The sequence below is a fragment of the Pezoporus occidentalis genome, unplaced genomic scaffold (genome assembly GCF_034315485.1).
Source record: "Pezoporus occidentalis ecotype Australia unplaced genomic scaffold, CSIRO_AGI_Poc_V1 ctg6, whole genome shotgun sequence".
NCBI classification, from domain to species: Eukaryota; Metazoa; Chordata; class Aves; order Psittaciformes; family Psittacidae; genus Pezoporus; species Pezoporus occidentalis.
In genome coordinates this window covers 1,384,007-1,396,881 of record NW_026915943.1, presented here as the reverse complement: position 1 = coordinate 1,396,881, position 12,875 = coordinate 1,384,007, and the positions used below count along the sequence as shown (strand labels likewise).

The 12,875-nt window shown below is 44.3% G+C and overlaps 1 protein-coding gene across 14 annotated transcripts in view; it reads right to left on the bottom strand.

Moving 5' to 3' along the window:
- The window catches only part of EMSY (EMSY transcriptional repressor, BRCA2 interacting), a 39,182-nt gene extending 28,815 nt beyond the window's left edge, over positions 1 to 10,367 (bottom strand). For 3 of the 14 annotated variants that reach the window (XM_062639075.1, XM_062639083.1, XM_062639086.1), the window contains exons 1-6: positions 9,407 to 9,690; positions 9,166 to 9,274; positions 5,554 to 5,653; positions 4,884 to 4,958; positions 2,803 to 2,978; positions 1,487 to 1,639 (exon numbers count right to left, since the gene is read on the bottom strand). In XM_062639075.1, coding sequence (XP_062495059.1) covers positions 1,487 to 1,639; positions 2,803 to 2,978; positions 4,884 to 4,958; positions 5,554 to 5,653; positions 9,166 to 9,235 — 574 coding nt within the window. In that variant the 5' untranslated portion in view covers positions 9,236 to 9,274; positions 9,407 to 9,690. Of the gene's footprint in view, positions 1 to 1,486; positions 1,640 to 2,802; positions 2,979 to 4,068; positions 4,196 to 4,883; positions 4,959 to 5,553; positions 5,654 to 9,160; positions 9,275 to 9,406; positions 9,691 to 10,269 lie in introns of those variants that run through there. The other 11 variants (XM_062639081.1, XM_062639077.1, XM_062639084.1 and 8 more) reach the window with 9 other exon arrangements.
- Positions 10,368 to 12,875: the final 2,508 nt, after the last annotated feature.

Sequence of the window (12,875 nt, the reverse complement as noted above, 5' to 3'; positions counted from 1 at the left end):
AGAAACTGCATTGGCACAAAGTTTTCCCCCAGCATTTAGCTAAAAGGTAATACAGCTTGAGTGTAACTCACACCTGACAAGCAAGGAAGCAGAGGCAGGGAGAGGTTAATGGCTCAATCAGACTGTGACTCGGATGAGGTCACGCAACAGATCAGTGGCAAAGTCACCACTATAACTCAGGCCTCCTGAGCTTGCTCTTCAGCAGGTTTGTTAAAACTAAGGTGACTGATACAACACAGACTGAAAGACACACAATTCCTTAGAAAAAGGGAACAAAATGAAGCACGCGGGGGGGGGGGGGGGGGGTGTAAAAAATGCAATCTAGGGATGGACAGAATAAAAATGAGAACGTTTCATCTCTCTACTGTGTGTCTAGACTGGTTTTACACTCATTATCATGTAATAATTCATGCATTACCATGTAATAATTCATTAGAGGGCTAAATTAAATTTTTAAGAGGTTAAGAACATTTTTCCCCTGAATCTTTAAACTAAAACAGAGTGATTAGTGCACTAAATCAGAGAAATGAAAAATCTTCATGTAATGGGTTCTGTGGGTTGATTCAGCCCTTGAGGGCAGCAGTTTGCAGGTAACATTATGTACAATGTGGCATTTCTGGCTAGCTAGAAGTTTATACAAACATCCACATATTGCATAAAGATTGTCTTTAAAATGTGAAAGGGATCCACAGCAAGCATAAAAACAGCACTTATTCACTTCACTGTTAATCTTTGTCACCTGCATTTTGATATCGACACCAAGTAAGGACAGAAGGAAACAGCTTTAATTAGTTAAGTAAAGCTACCTTTGATGAGCTGGGTGTCCATGTGATGGACATATTCTGCTTTTAAAACTAGCTGATCTATTAGCCAAAGAAAGAAGGAAGAGGGGGTTAGAAAAAAGACTGATTGTGGATGTTATATCCTGGGTACTTCCAAGTTTAAATGCATGAAGATGGGTATCTGGTGGGATTTCACTTGGGAGTTTTCACAGTTGCCAAGTAATGCAAGCCTCACTGAGACTCACTTCCAAATAAATGACAAAATGGCCACAGATAATATGAGCATGTAAATGCTTGCCAGGCTACTGTGCACAAAGAAAGTGGAAAGAAGGGACCTTTTCTAACTCAAGGAAGCGACTACGATGCATTACTTCAGCAGCTGAGCCACCTTAAAGATGAGTTCTGACCAAGCTGGATTAGAAATCCACTGACATACAGCAATTTCTAGGTTTAATTTTGAAACTACCTTTCATTCTTCTTGTCCTTGTCATTACTGCTCCCTGCAGCATTTTACAGCGAGTGGATTTATCCTGAACGTGATTTCTTTGAAAAGGGGAAGCAATAAATTCATCCTTTAGACTAAACGAAGGCATAAAGGCATTAAACGACTTGCCCAAGGTCAAAGTGTTTAACTCAGTCCATGCTTCAGCCACAAGACTGTCCCTTTCTTTCCCTTTTGTTAACCAGTTGCTAGTATCACTTACTTTTGACGTAAACAGTACTTCCACTTGGCAAGACGACTACATTGGAGGCTGGACTGGCAGGTCTGGGGGACTTCACTGTTGCTACACTGCCACTTGGAACAGGGGTAGATGTTGGGGTTGAAGTGGTACTTGTGTAGGAATAGCAAACCACCACTGAAGAGGAGAAAAGACACCTTCCATATAACTGAAGTGCAGAATCCCATTATTCTATCACTATTTTAACAACTGAAATGGAAGCCAAAGACTTATTGGGTCATTATCCATACCTTTGCCTCTGCAATCCTGTGAATTACTCCCCAGTTTGACCTAAGTATGGCCATTGAATTAATGGCTTTCAAAGACAACAGAGAAATCTAACCTCCCATCCTCCCACCCCCAGAAATCTCTGCTGTTCATTCTAGATTTATTTGTATTAACCTGATGGTTTACTTTACAACTTATTATTTTTAATTTTAGCATTAATTTGGTATTTTGATCTTTTTGCTTTACTGTAACTGACCATATCCAGACTGATAACTAATGGAACATAGCTAGTGTCAATCCTCAACAGTACACCAGCTGAAGAAACCAAAATAATCCTTCGGTAATGAACAACTGATTTTTGCTAATCAGCTTTTTTCAACTCTTTCTTGTAAATAATAGCACAATGATCCAGCATTTCTCACACAACCAAAATCAACCAGCTTGTTTCAAGAAGTGTTACATGTTCTCTGGTTGCATGAAGCACAATTCGAGCCTATTCACCTACGCTAGATGGAATGTGTTACCAGCATTATTTAAAAGGCACAGGGAAAGCAGAAAGCAATCTTTAACTTGTTAACTGGGTATGTTTAATCTCAAGCAGGGGGAAAATAATGAAACCAACAAAATTTTCTCCACTTTCACCAAAACCTACTTACATTCTTAAAGTGTTCTGAAACATCAAAGCACAGAATGGTTTGGGTCAGAAGAGACCTTAAACGTCCTTCAGAACTTACAGAACTTGACAAAAGCTTAAGCCATTGGTCCAAGTTTTGAGAGTTTACAGAGCTTAACAAGTTAACCAGTGAAATTCCCCTCTGTTTCCTGGCAATTTAGTTTCCTTAATTTCACTTGCTAGTGTGCTCACTAACACCAAGTATCAGATTTACACTGCAGGTGCTGCAAACACATTTAAGTAAATAAATAATATCATGTTTCTAGGAATATTGTGCAATAAGAAAGATTCAGATTATAATAATAATAATAATCTAACACTTAAAACCTAAGAGAACAATTTCTCCCGTGACATTACTTCTACATTCCCACAGACTGAAGTAGTTAGACCTTTCTCTCACCTTCTTTGTTCCCAGTTTCTGCAGGAACTGGAAGAGATGCGTTGTGCTGAACCGCTGCATTGGCAACAGCATTAGCAGTAACAGTAAAAGCTGTTTGTGGAACAAGCCGTGGCATCAGCGGCACCAGTCGACGACCTTCTATAGACCATTCGGAAGAGCTGTTTGGTCCAGACATACTAAACAGAAATGCACATCCTTGTAAGTATATTGCACAGTTTCCAAACTACCCAGTACTCTTATTCAAGAGGCTTTTTCAACAGTGAAAGTCTAAAAGGAAGTTTCTAAAGACACACGACAGCAATAACCTTCAACTGTCTTCATTTCATGAAAGCCCTTACATTTTTCCCACCTGATGGAGAAATCCTCCCACAGAAATCTTAAGAGTTGCTGCTTCTTTACCTGTTTTGCTTTGAAGAGCCCTTGAGGGGACAGAGGTGTGTGGATGTCACGCTCAAAACCCCCATATGAGATTAGCTACTATTCAGGTACAGTTGGTACCTGAATAGTACATCTACATCTGGATGACAATATCTACCTATCCAACAGATGTGTAAATTGGATGTGTAGGCATTTGCACATCCAGTAAAAGACTACTGGAATTTCACATCTACTGCTACATCACAGGGAAAAACTCTCAGCTTCCAATGCAAATCTTGTTTTACCTGATCAAAAGAGTTTCTCAGACTTATTAAAGTAGTTCCAAACAAAGTCATAGAACCATAGAACATGAAATGATTTAAATACACCCCAAGCACCTTCCTCAACAGGAACCAGCCTGCTGCTCCAGTTTTCTCTTAACCTTAGTGCTTACAAACTGGAATGCTTCCAAAAATTGCTGTTCTTATCAAGATGGGAAAAGTGTTTCTGTTGATGACTTATTATACGAGTCATTTGTCAAATCAGCAAAACCAAAATGGCAAATTATTTTTCAATGCCGTTACGTTCTTCAGCAAATCAACCCACTTTAATGTATTCATATATTCTGAAAACACAACTTCTCACTCGAACTATTGCAAGTTGCAGCAAAAGCTACCACAAATCAGTTTGTAAAATGCAGAGGATCTGCTCTGTTGTTAAATCCTGACACACTTCAGTGTTCTTCAGATACATATTCATATAGTGTAAGCAGAGCTACATCAGCTGAGGTAAAAATATATCTTTCCAACAGAAATTAAGGCTACAACGCACGTAGCAAAGCTAGGGAAGTCCGTTTCCTTAATGAGTTAATTATTCAAGTCAAATACAGTATTACCAACCATCACTTACAAAGAATTACCACAGGGAAAAATAAAGAGATGCAGCACTTCACAATTGTACCTTGTCTGGATTATAATATCACATGCATCTGAAGTTCAGCACCTCAGGACAAACTTTATGCTCATTCTGTAAAATGCTAAAAACAGAACTACTACTTAAAAAGGAAACTTGATTCAAGACGAAACACCTGATTTGATAACTAAATGCTTATCCTTTGGTAGTTTTTTCCCCTTTCTTTAAAGGAGCGTAAGGAAGTTGGTGGGTTTTGCTGGTTGCATACTTCTAACTCTTTAAACTTGAACACTGAAACACTAAAATGTTAAAAAGTCCTTCTGCAGCACTAAAACAGTCTGCTGATTTTGGCAAGCCTTGGATCTATTGTATAACTGCTAACTCAAACTGGCCTGCTATTTGTACAGTTTCCTTTTTTCTCCCCATGACACCTAATCTTACAATAGTCAAAAATCAATGGCTGTAACAGAAAAAGAAGAAAAATACAGACACTTCCAATCCTGCTCCGTTTAAAGACAGTTCTTAATATAAGGCAGCTAAGTAACTATCAAAGATATGACAGCACTTGCCCTCTTGCTCCTCTCCACCTCTCAAAATCATGTGGAGCTTGCAAAAGCAAACACAAAGAGGAACCAGCCCAGTGGATGCCAGCACAGCAGCTGCATCAAGCAGGAAGGGTGGACACTGATGTCACCACTTAACTTGCTGCAGTTTTTTTAACTCAATCTTCAGAATTCTATCTTTCAGTTAAGGCATGATGGATATTCCACAGGGTACCTTTGATATCACATAGAAAATGACCCGTAGCTTACTTGTGTGCAATAGTCGTTAGTCGTTCATCATTTACTGCCCTCCGAACTTCAGCACGATGTCTCTCCGTTGAAATACTATTAAAAACAGCAATATATTTTAGTCAAAGGGAGACAGGAACATTTATCTAAACCTTCTAGCCTGAAATTAAGCTTATGAATAATCTACTCAAGAGACGAAAGGGAACAGGCATTTACATTTAAGAGATTGTCACTTAACTTTTGCCATCACAGGGAGAAAGAATGACTGTATTGTTGCTTGAAAATACTACTGAAGGATAAAAAGAACACTGCTGTTCATAGCAAACAGCGAGAATCCAACCTCCTAATGAGAGCAATAAATTTAAAGCATGTGGCAGACAAATTTGCTCAGAACACACAGCATTCTTTCTTGAAGACGACCTTGAAGTTCTACCTTGATGAAGCCAGCACACACTCATGAGCTACCCGTAAGCTTTTAACACTGTATCTCACAAAGCACCAAAACAGCAAAGCTTCAGCCACACAGGCACGGCTGTTTTCCTTGCTAAAAACTCAAAGCAGAAGATGAATTAAACCTCCACAAGACGGAGAATTTCTCCTCTGAATTCAGATTTGCTTTGTGATCCTAGCACAGGCAATACCTTAAAAGGAAACAGGTCATCGGTTCTGATTTTAAAGAGGTCAGGGTTACCTAAGCACTTTAGAGAGTTCTCCAAGAAGATCCTTCTTCTCTTTCGTAAGGTCTCCCTGTGCACGTAAGGCACTGATGACACCTGCATATGCTTCCAGTTCTGAAGAATTAGAACAAATAGGATTTTATTTAATGCTCACAGCAAAGGGGGGAAGAAATGCTTCTGACAGTATTCTATTAATTTGCAAAATCATTAAGAGGAACATGTCTTTCAATTATTTAGTGCTTCTCAAAGGAGATTGATGATTTAGAACTCTCGCAGTCAATTACTCTGCAGCATATAGCTTTTCTATGAAACAATTCTATCACAGAGGATTATCCAGTTTATAAACCCGACTGAATGTCAAGCTCTGAGCTGACAGTTCAACCAGAAAGCTTGAAGGAACAGACCCCAAATTTGAGAGTAGCTCAGAATTCTTTAGAAGCAGGAGAAGAACATCTTTTAACATATATCTTTGTTAAAATTTCCACAGGAAAGCTTGACTTGAAAAAGAGCTGCACTATCAAAAGAGCAACTGATTTTTCCATAATGCCTTTCCTTAATGAGCGTGGAGAACATTAGCTCTAGTCTGTTAAATAGAATCATCACAACCTTTTACGCCCATTTACTTGATATGCACAACTACTTGAATCTGAAAAGGACACAATACACTGAATTACACCTGCTCAGCACAAAAGAAACAATGCGGCTACTCTTAAATGTAGAGCTACTCGTGTAACTGTAGAACTATCACAAAGATTAAGTCGCCAACATACAACTCTCAGCTAAGGTGAATTTATAATTCCAGGTGATCTATCTAAATGTCATGCCATGAGTGTTTCAATAAAAATCAAACAGTTAAAGGCTACTGAAACGTCTGAATTGTGTCCCCTGAAGCAGGGTGAAAACACACCTAATGAAATAATGGAGTCTGCTGATTTGCCAAAGAATGACTCGTTGTTCTAAGCTTAGCACAGGGTAAGGAAACATCACTGCAACTCCTGCTTTAAACCAGAAACACAAATTCTTTTGACACTTCCATAATTGGCTTTATCACCCCCATTTCAGTGGCCAAGCCAAACCGGCCCCACAACATATCCCGGTTAAGCAAAATAAAAGGGGTATGCTAAAACCTAACACCTCTGATGCTCACTGCAAAAGACTGCTGCTCATCTGAAAAGCTTTCAGTTTAGGATTCCAAAGAGCTAATTTACAAATCAAATCAAGGAATTGTGCTGAAAAGAAGTCCCGCTTTCCTGTCCTGATTAAGCAGACAAAACACAAAGCAGAGTCGCTTTGGTTAACCCTGCAGCCTTGCACAGGAATGTGGAGTGGCCTACAGAAGCACTTACAGCTTCAGTTATAAAACATTTGCTAATTAATGCAATGGTTATTACCAGTATCAGCATTTATTTAGACAAACATGTTACAATATTTAAGATACTAATTATTTTCCTCTGCTAAAAACATGAAGTAATTCTCAGATACAACTGTATCATTATTAGATGTTTGTTTCTTTCTGCATTTTTGATAGAGATCCTTTACATCAGGGCTTTAAAAATGCATTCTGGCCTTTTAGAAGATAGTAAAGATTTCAGAACAGTTGTAAGTAGGTTCCTCACTCTTATTTAGGCCAGGTTGGATGGGGCTTTGAGCAATCTGCTCTAGTGGAAGGTGTCCCTGCCTGTGGCAGGGGTTTGGAACTAGATGAGCTCTAAGGTCCCTTCCAACCCAAACCATTCTGTGACTGTGTGTCTATGAAGCAATCACTAAATGGTGTGCTCTCTCTCCAACAGAAAACACATCAAACGGCTTCACAAAACAGGTTTCACAAACAACTATCATTATTTCGAGTGCGATGTGCTACCATCATGCCTTTATTCAGTTCTAAACCACAAATGCTGCAGAACTATGCACACCTCAGGATGCATTTCAACCTCACCTACACCACCGCATTTCAATCGGGATGGAGCACGATGAATGCTGGGCTGAGAGCTGGAAAAGCAGAACCCTCTAAAGCAGATGAATATTGCTGGATATAACCCTTAGCCAGCTATTCACTCCCACTGCCCGTGCTCCTTCCCCTTCCAGCCCTGCAGTTACAGGGGTTTAAACTCAGAGTTCCTCTTCCCTAGGAAACACAGGGCTCCTACAGGCTCTGACCCTCTGCTACACACGCAGGGCCCCCTTGTAGGGACACAGCCCATGCCAGGAAAGAAAAAACAGGGAAAGGGAAAAAAAAAAAACAGAGAGAGGGTTTTATTATTTATTTCTTTTCCTGTCAGCCTAGGTTATGTCATTGAAGGAGGTGTAGCTGCAGCTCTGTTTGGTTCAGCTGCACCAGCAAGGTTCTGCCAGCAGCTGGGGTGGAAGTTTTCTTTCCATGCTCCCAGCCAGCAGAGCTACGTTAACAAAATTCAGCAGCACGAATCCGGTCCAAATCTTCTGGCATCCTGCACTTTCTCTTAGTTTTTGTACTTCTTGAGCCTCGCTTAAGGCCGAGGGTACTCAACGGGTGTACAGCTTAGTTGGAATGCTGTGTGCAACATCGCTGTTTCAACTGAATGCAGCTCCCACATTCCCAAGAAATTAAATAAACAGGGAAAAGACATCCTCAACTCTCAGAAGATAAAGGGGATGGCTTCCCCATGTACAAGAGCCTTGGCACAGTTAAGAAGCACAACACATCATCTTTCAATGTCCAAGTAAAAGAAGAACGAGAAAAGCTGTGACAGGCACAGGAAGTTAGAGGGAGTCTCAACCTTCTTCCTGACATCATCTCCTACATTATGCTCTGCAGAACAAAGTCTGACAAGAAACCCAAGGGGTTTTTCTTCTCTTCTGACATTATGCATCATTTAAGTGGCAAAAAAAAAAAACTTTAATTAAATTCATCTCTAAGAACCCAGAAATGCCCGCACAAGATCAGATCAATGGTCAAACAAAGGATTGTCTCCTGTGGTAGCACAAAATGGATGTGTGAGGAAAGGACAAACATTGTTATTACCTGCCAAAATACAAAAGCATGTCTCACACATTTACAAGGACAGAGCACCAAAAAGCCTCCCAGTATATATCTATCAGGCAGGGGTCTCAGATACTGAACAATGCAAAAAGCTCCTGTTCTTACGGTAGTTGAGAACACATTGATTTCCCACTTCCCTGACAATCTGTGTAACTGCAGATCACAAACCATCAGATTCATTTTCTACCTTTATTACTCGAACTCACCCCTGCAGTGCAGGTTAAACCAGGGTTTCATGGGGTTTTCTTGGTACAAAAAGGTGCCTAACACAGAACTGAAAATCAAACGAGGACCCTCCTTTCACAGAGTATCCCTTGCATGGTAACGGTCATAAAAAGAACAGCAATGCACCATCGAGGCAGAGATGGACTAGGACATCCATGAGAAACGCGCCCAAACCAACACAATTCTCTATTCATTTTGCTCTGGTGGAGAGCATCTGCCAAACATCATTTGAAGCCAGGGCTGTCAAACCAATGACACATGCAGAATGCAGGAAATGACTTGTAAGTTGCCTGTAGACACGTTAAAGTACTCCATGGAAGCAGCAGGCAGGCAAATCTTAAAAGGGCAAACATACAGACCCACAAATTGCATCTTACTGTACCCAGTTTGCGAAGGATCCTCTTGCATTCATCTCTGCTGAGGTCCAATAGAGTTGGCCACACCACTGGCATCGTGCCCTCCTGTTTGCGCTCCCAGAGAGCTCAGCCTCGCTAGAAAAAGGAATATAAATACAGCAAGAGCAAGTCTGTCACTTATTAACTTCCCAGACTTGATTGATGCAAACTCTCCCGAGCCTGCTCACAACTCCACCGGCACATTCCCTCTCATCCCCACACTCCAACCTTTGTAATGGACCGCTTTGCCATGCAGGAATCCGGCGCTTTCACAAGGGCACGGACCTCCTATATTCCCTAGCTCAGCTCCATCACCCGAGCCTTTTTACCGAGTTTCCCACCTCCTTCTCAAGCCCTTTTTCACGCCGAAACGCTCTCCGAATCGATGCTCCAGTCTCCTCCCTCTCTTTATGCACAGAGCACCTATTATAAGAACTCTTCCACAGCTAACCGCACGCTCCCCCTTCCCCCCGGGGGACGCATTTAGCACCAGCCCATTATATGACAGAACGGCAAAAAAAAAAAAAAAAACCACAGTGAAAAATCGCTTTCCAACACTAACCCCTCCCTCCAGAAACCGACCCCAAACCAAAACACGGGAACAGCCCCTCGCCCCATCGCATCGCGGCGACATCCCGGGGGTGGCGGGGGAAGAAGCCGCATCTCCCCGTCGCAACGAGGATAATAAAGGGGAAAAGAGGAGCCGGAGGCGAGCAGGCTGGGGCAGGGAACGGCACACAGCGAAGAGAGGGGGGGTGGGCACCGGGAACAAAAGCCCCGGCGCGGGGTTAGACGGAGGGAGGATCATCTCTGTACGAGGAGGCAGACGGCGCCTGGAGGCTCCCCGCCCGCCCTTCCCCGGTGCCCCCCATGGCCCTCGGCAGCGGCGCTGGATCCCCCCCGCGCTCGGAAGCCGGGAAGGAGCGAGCGGGCGGGCGGGCGGCGGCCGCGGGAGGGGCAGCGCCAGCGGCCTGCAGGCGGGGGCCGGGGCGCGGGTCCCCGCCGTCGGGGGAAGCGGAGCTGCCCGTCTCCGCTGCCGGGGAGCGCCCCCGGGGCACGGCGAGGAGGAGCTGCCGGGGAGCGGGACCCACCTGCTCGGCCGTACCCGGCACATCGAATGGCTCCTCGGCGGCAAGGCCCCTCCTCCCCTCCCGGTGCCGCGCTCCGGTTTGTTTGGTGGCGGCGGCGGTCCCGGAGCCAAGATGGCGGCGGGAAGCAGGGCGCATGCGTGAGAGCCGCGGAGCACGCCGGGAGTTGTAGTCCCAGCGCTGCCTGCGAGAGAGGAGATGGATGAAACGGTTTGGCAAGATGGCACCGGGAGTGCGCGGAGCGCATGCGCAGCGGCGAGGAGCATGCTGGGAGTTGTAGTCATGGGGGAAGAGGGGATGCGTGTCCCGCCATAGCTCCACCGCGGGTACGGGCGCCGGGAGTGGACAAACGCCCTCCGGCGCGCTCCGCCGCGGTGTGCTCTAAAGACGTCGCACACGCCCCTCAACTGAAGGAATTAAGGGCTTGGCGCCGGTTCTGAGGAGGAACGTGCGGGGTGACATCATCCCTGACGGCATCGGGCTGTTCCCGGCTTTACGGGTTAAGAGCGGCCGTGGTTACGTGCGGGCTGTTGTCAAACACGGTCCGTGCACGCAACACGGTTGTAAAACACGCCCCAAAGCCGCGCGCACACCCGCTCCGGGCTGGGGTCCTCAGCGGTGTGATCCTGTCATCGTCCAGCTTCAGCTGCCGAAAGCCCTGGGCCTCGCGGCTCCTTTGTGTCTAGCTGCGGCTGTAACTTTGTACCGTGAGATAAGCAGCGAATTGCATCTCTTTTAGAGGGCTTAGATCAGATTAGAAACAAATCGGAGCATCTCTGGAGTGCGATGATGAGAAGCAATGGGACAAGGGAGGATGCGTTTAAACTGAAATGGGCAGAAGCTCTTCCCTGGGAGGGTGCTGAGGCGCTGGCACAGGGTGCCCAGAGAAGCTGTGGCTGCCCCATCCCTGGCAGTGTTCAAGGCCAGGTTGGACACAGGGGCTTGGAGCAAGCTGCTCTAGTGGAAGGGGTCCCTGCCCGTGGCAGAGGTTGGAGCTGGAGGAGCTTTAAGGTCCCTTAAATGGGGTGGGGCATCCATATTGCTTGATACAGCAATCCTGTTCTCTGCAAGTGGAAAATGAATACATAAATTAATATAATTTGATAATATAATCTAGAATCATAGAACGGTTTGGGTTGGAAAGGACCTTAAGATCATCCAGTTCCAACCCCCCGCCATGGGCAGGGACACCTCACACTAAACCATGGCACCCAAGGCTCTGTCCAGCCTGGCCTTGAACACTGCCAGGGATGGAGCATTCACAGCCTCCCTGGGCAACCCATTCCAGTGCCTCACCACCCTAACAGGAAAGAATTTCCTCCTTATATCCAATCTAAACTTCCCCTGGTTAAGTTTGAACCCATTACCCCTTGTCCTATCACTACAGTCCCTGATGAAGAGTCCCTCACCAGCATCGTTGTAGCCCCCTTCAGACCCTCAAGCTGCTCTGAGGTCTCCATGCAGCTTCTCTTCTCCAGGCTGAACAGCCCCAACTTTCTCAGCCTATCTTCAATATAATTATAATATAATATAATATAATATAATGTAATAATGCTAGTACAAACCTTGATCTCATTACACAATGTTAGGGAAAGGTCTTCTCATTAGATATATATTGTTCAAGCCATCTTTGAGTCATTTCTTTGTTGAGCCAGTTGAGACTGAGAGTCTTCTTGCATGCCTTTTGATTCTGCAAAGCAAACAGACACCCTGGGGCTGGAGAGTTCAACAAAGAGGAGGGAAACGCTCCTCCTTATTCCACTCTCTCTCAGAAAACCCCGTTATAGTTTGCTTTCGTAACACCAGAACCAGCTGGACATTGGCTGAGGTGAAGCCAAGGCAGATGGATGGGGTGCATCGAATCACAACACCTATTCCCAGATCTGTGAGTGCTGCTATTTCCACCCAACTATAGATAGAAATAGTCCTTCAATGCGATCACTGATGGACACATCCTCACTTGCAGTTTCCCATTGTTCTTCACAGCGGTGTATAGAACTCAAGCACTTGAAAACAATGATGCTGTGGGACAGTTACAACAATTTTCCTTCCTATTTGAATGCCTTCCTAAACAAGAACCAGCTGAAGGCAAATAGCATCGTCTCTGCACTGTACTACTTCATATATGTGCTAAGCTTGGCACAAACCCGAGGATGATGCAGACCAGGTTAGGACCACAAGCTGGAGTCTTCCTTTGCAGACCAAAGACTCCACTGCAAACCCATCTCAAATGTGTCTGTGTGTTGGATTGCTCTGATCAATAGGCACAAGCAGGACTGACCCTGCTGCTCACCAGAATAAAATAGCCATGTTGAGGTTTATTCATCAGTTGTAGCTGATGCTCCAGCAGGGCATCGGTTTTATTGCCTCTGATGGGCTTAACAGCTGGCCCTTATGTTTGTAGAATAAATCATTCCACAAGCAAGAAAACACCAAACCCTCTATTATTAAGCAAATTTATCCACTAAGGTGTAGATTTTAGCTGAGTATTTCAACTTGGTTTGTTTATTAATGCACCCTGTTCTCATACATGCTCCCCAGTGAAATCTCTGCTAACAACACAGCTCAGAGAGAGCACAAATACATTATCTCAGCCTGCTCAGAGCCAT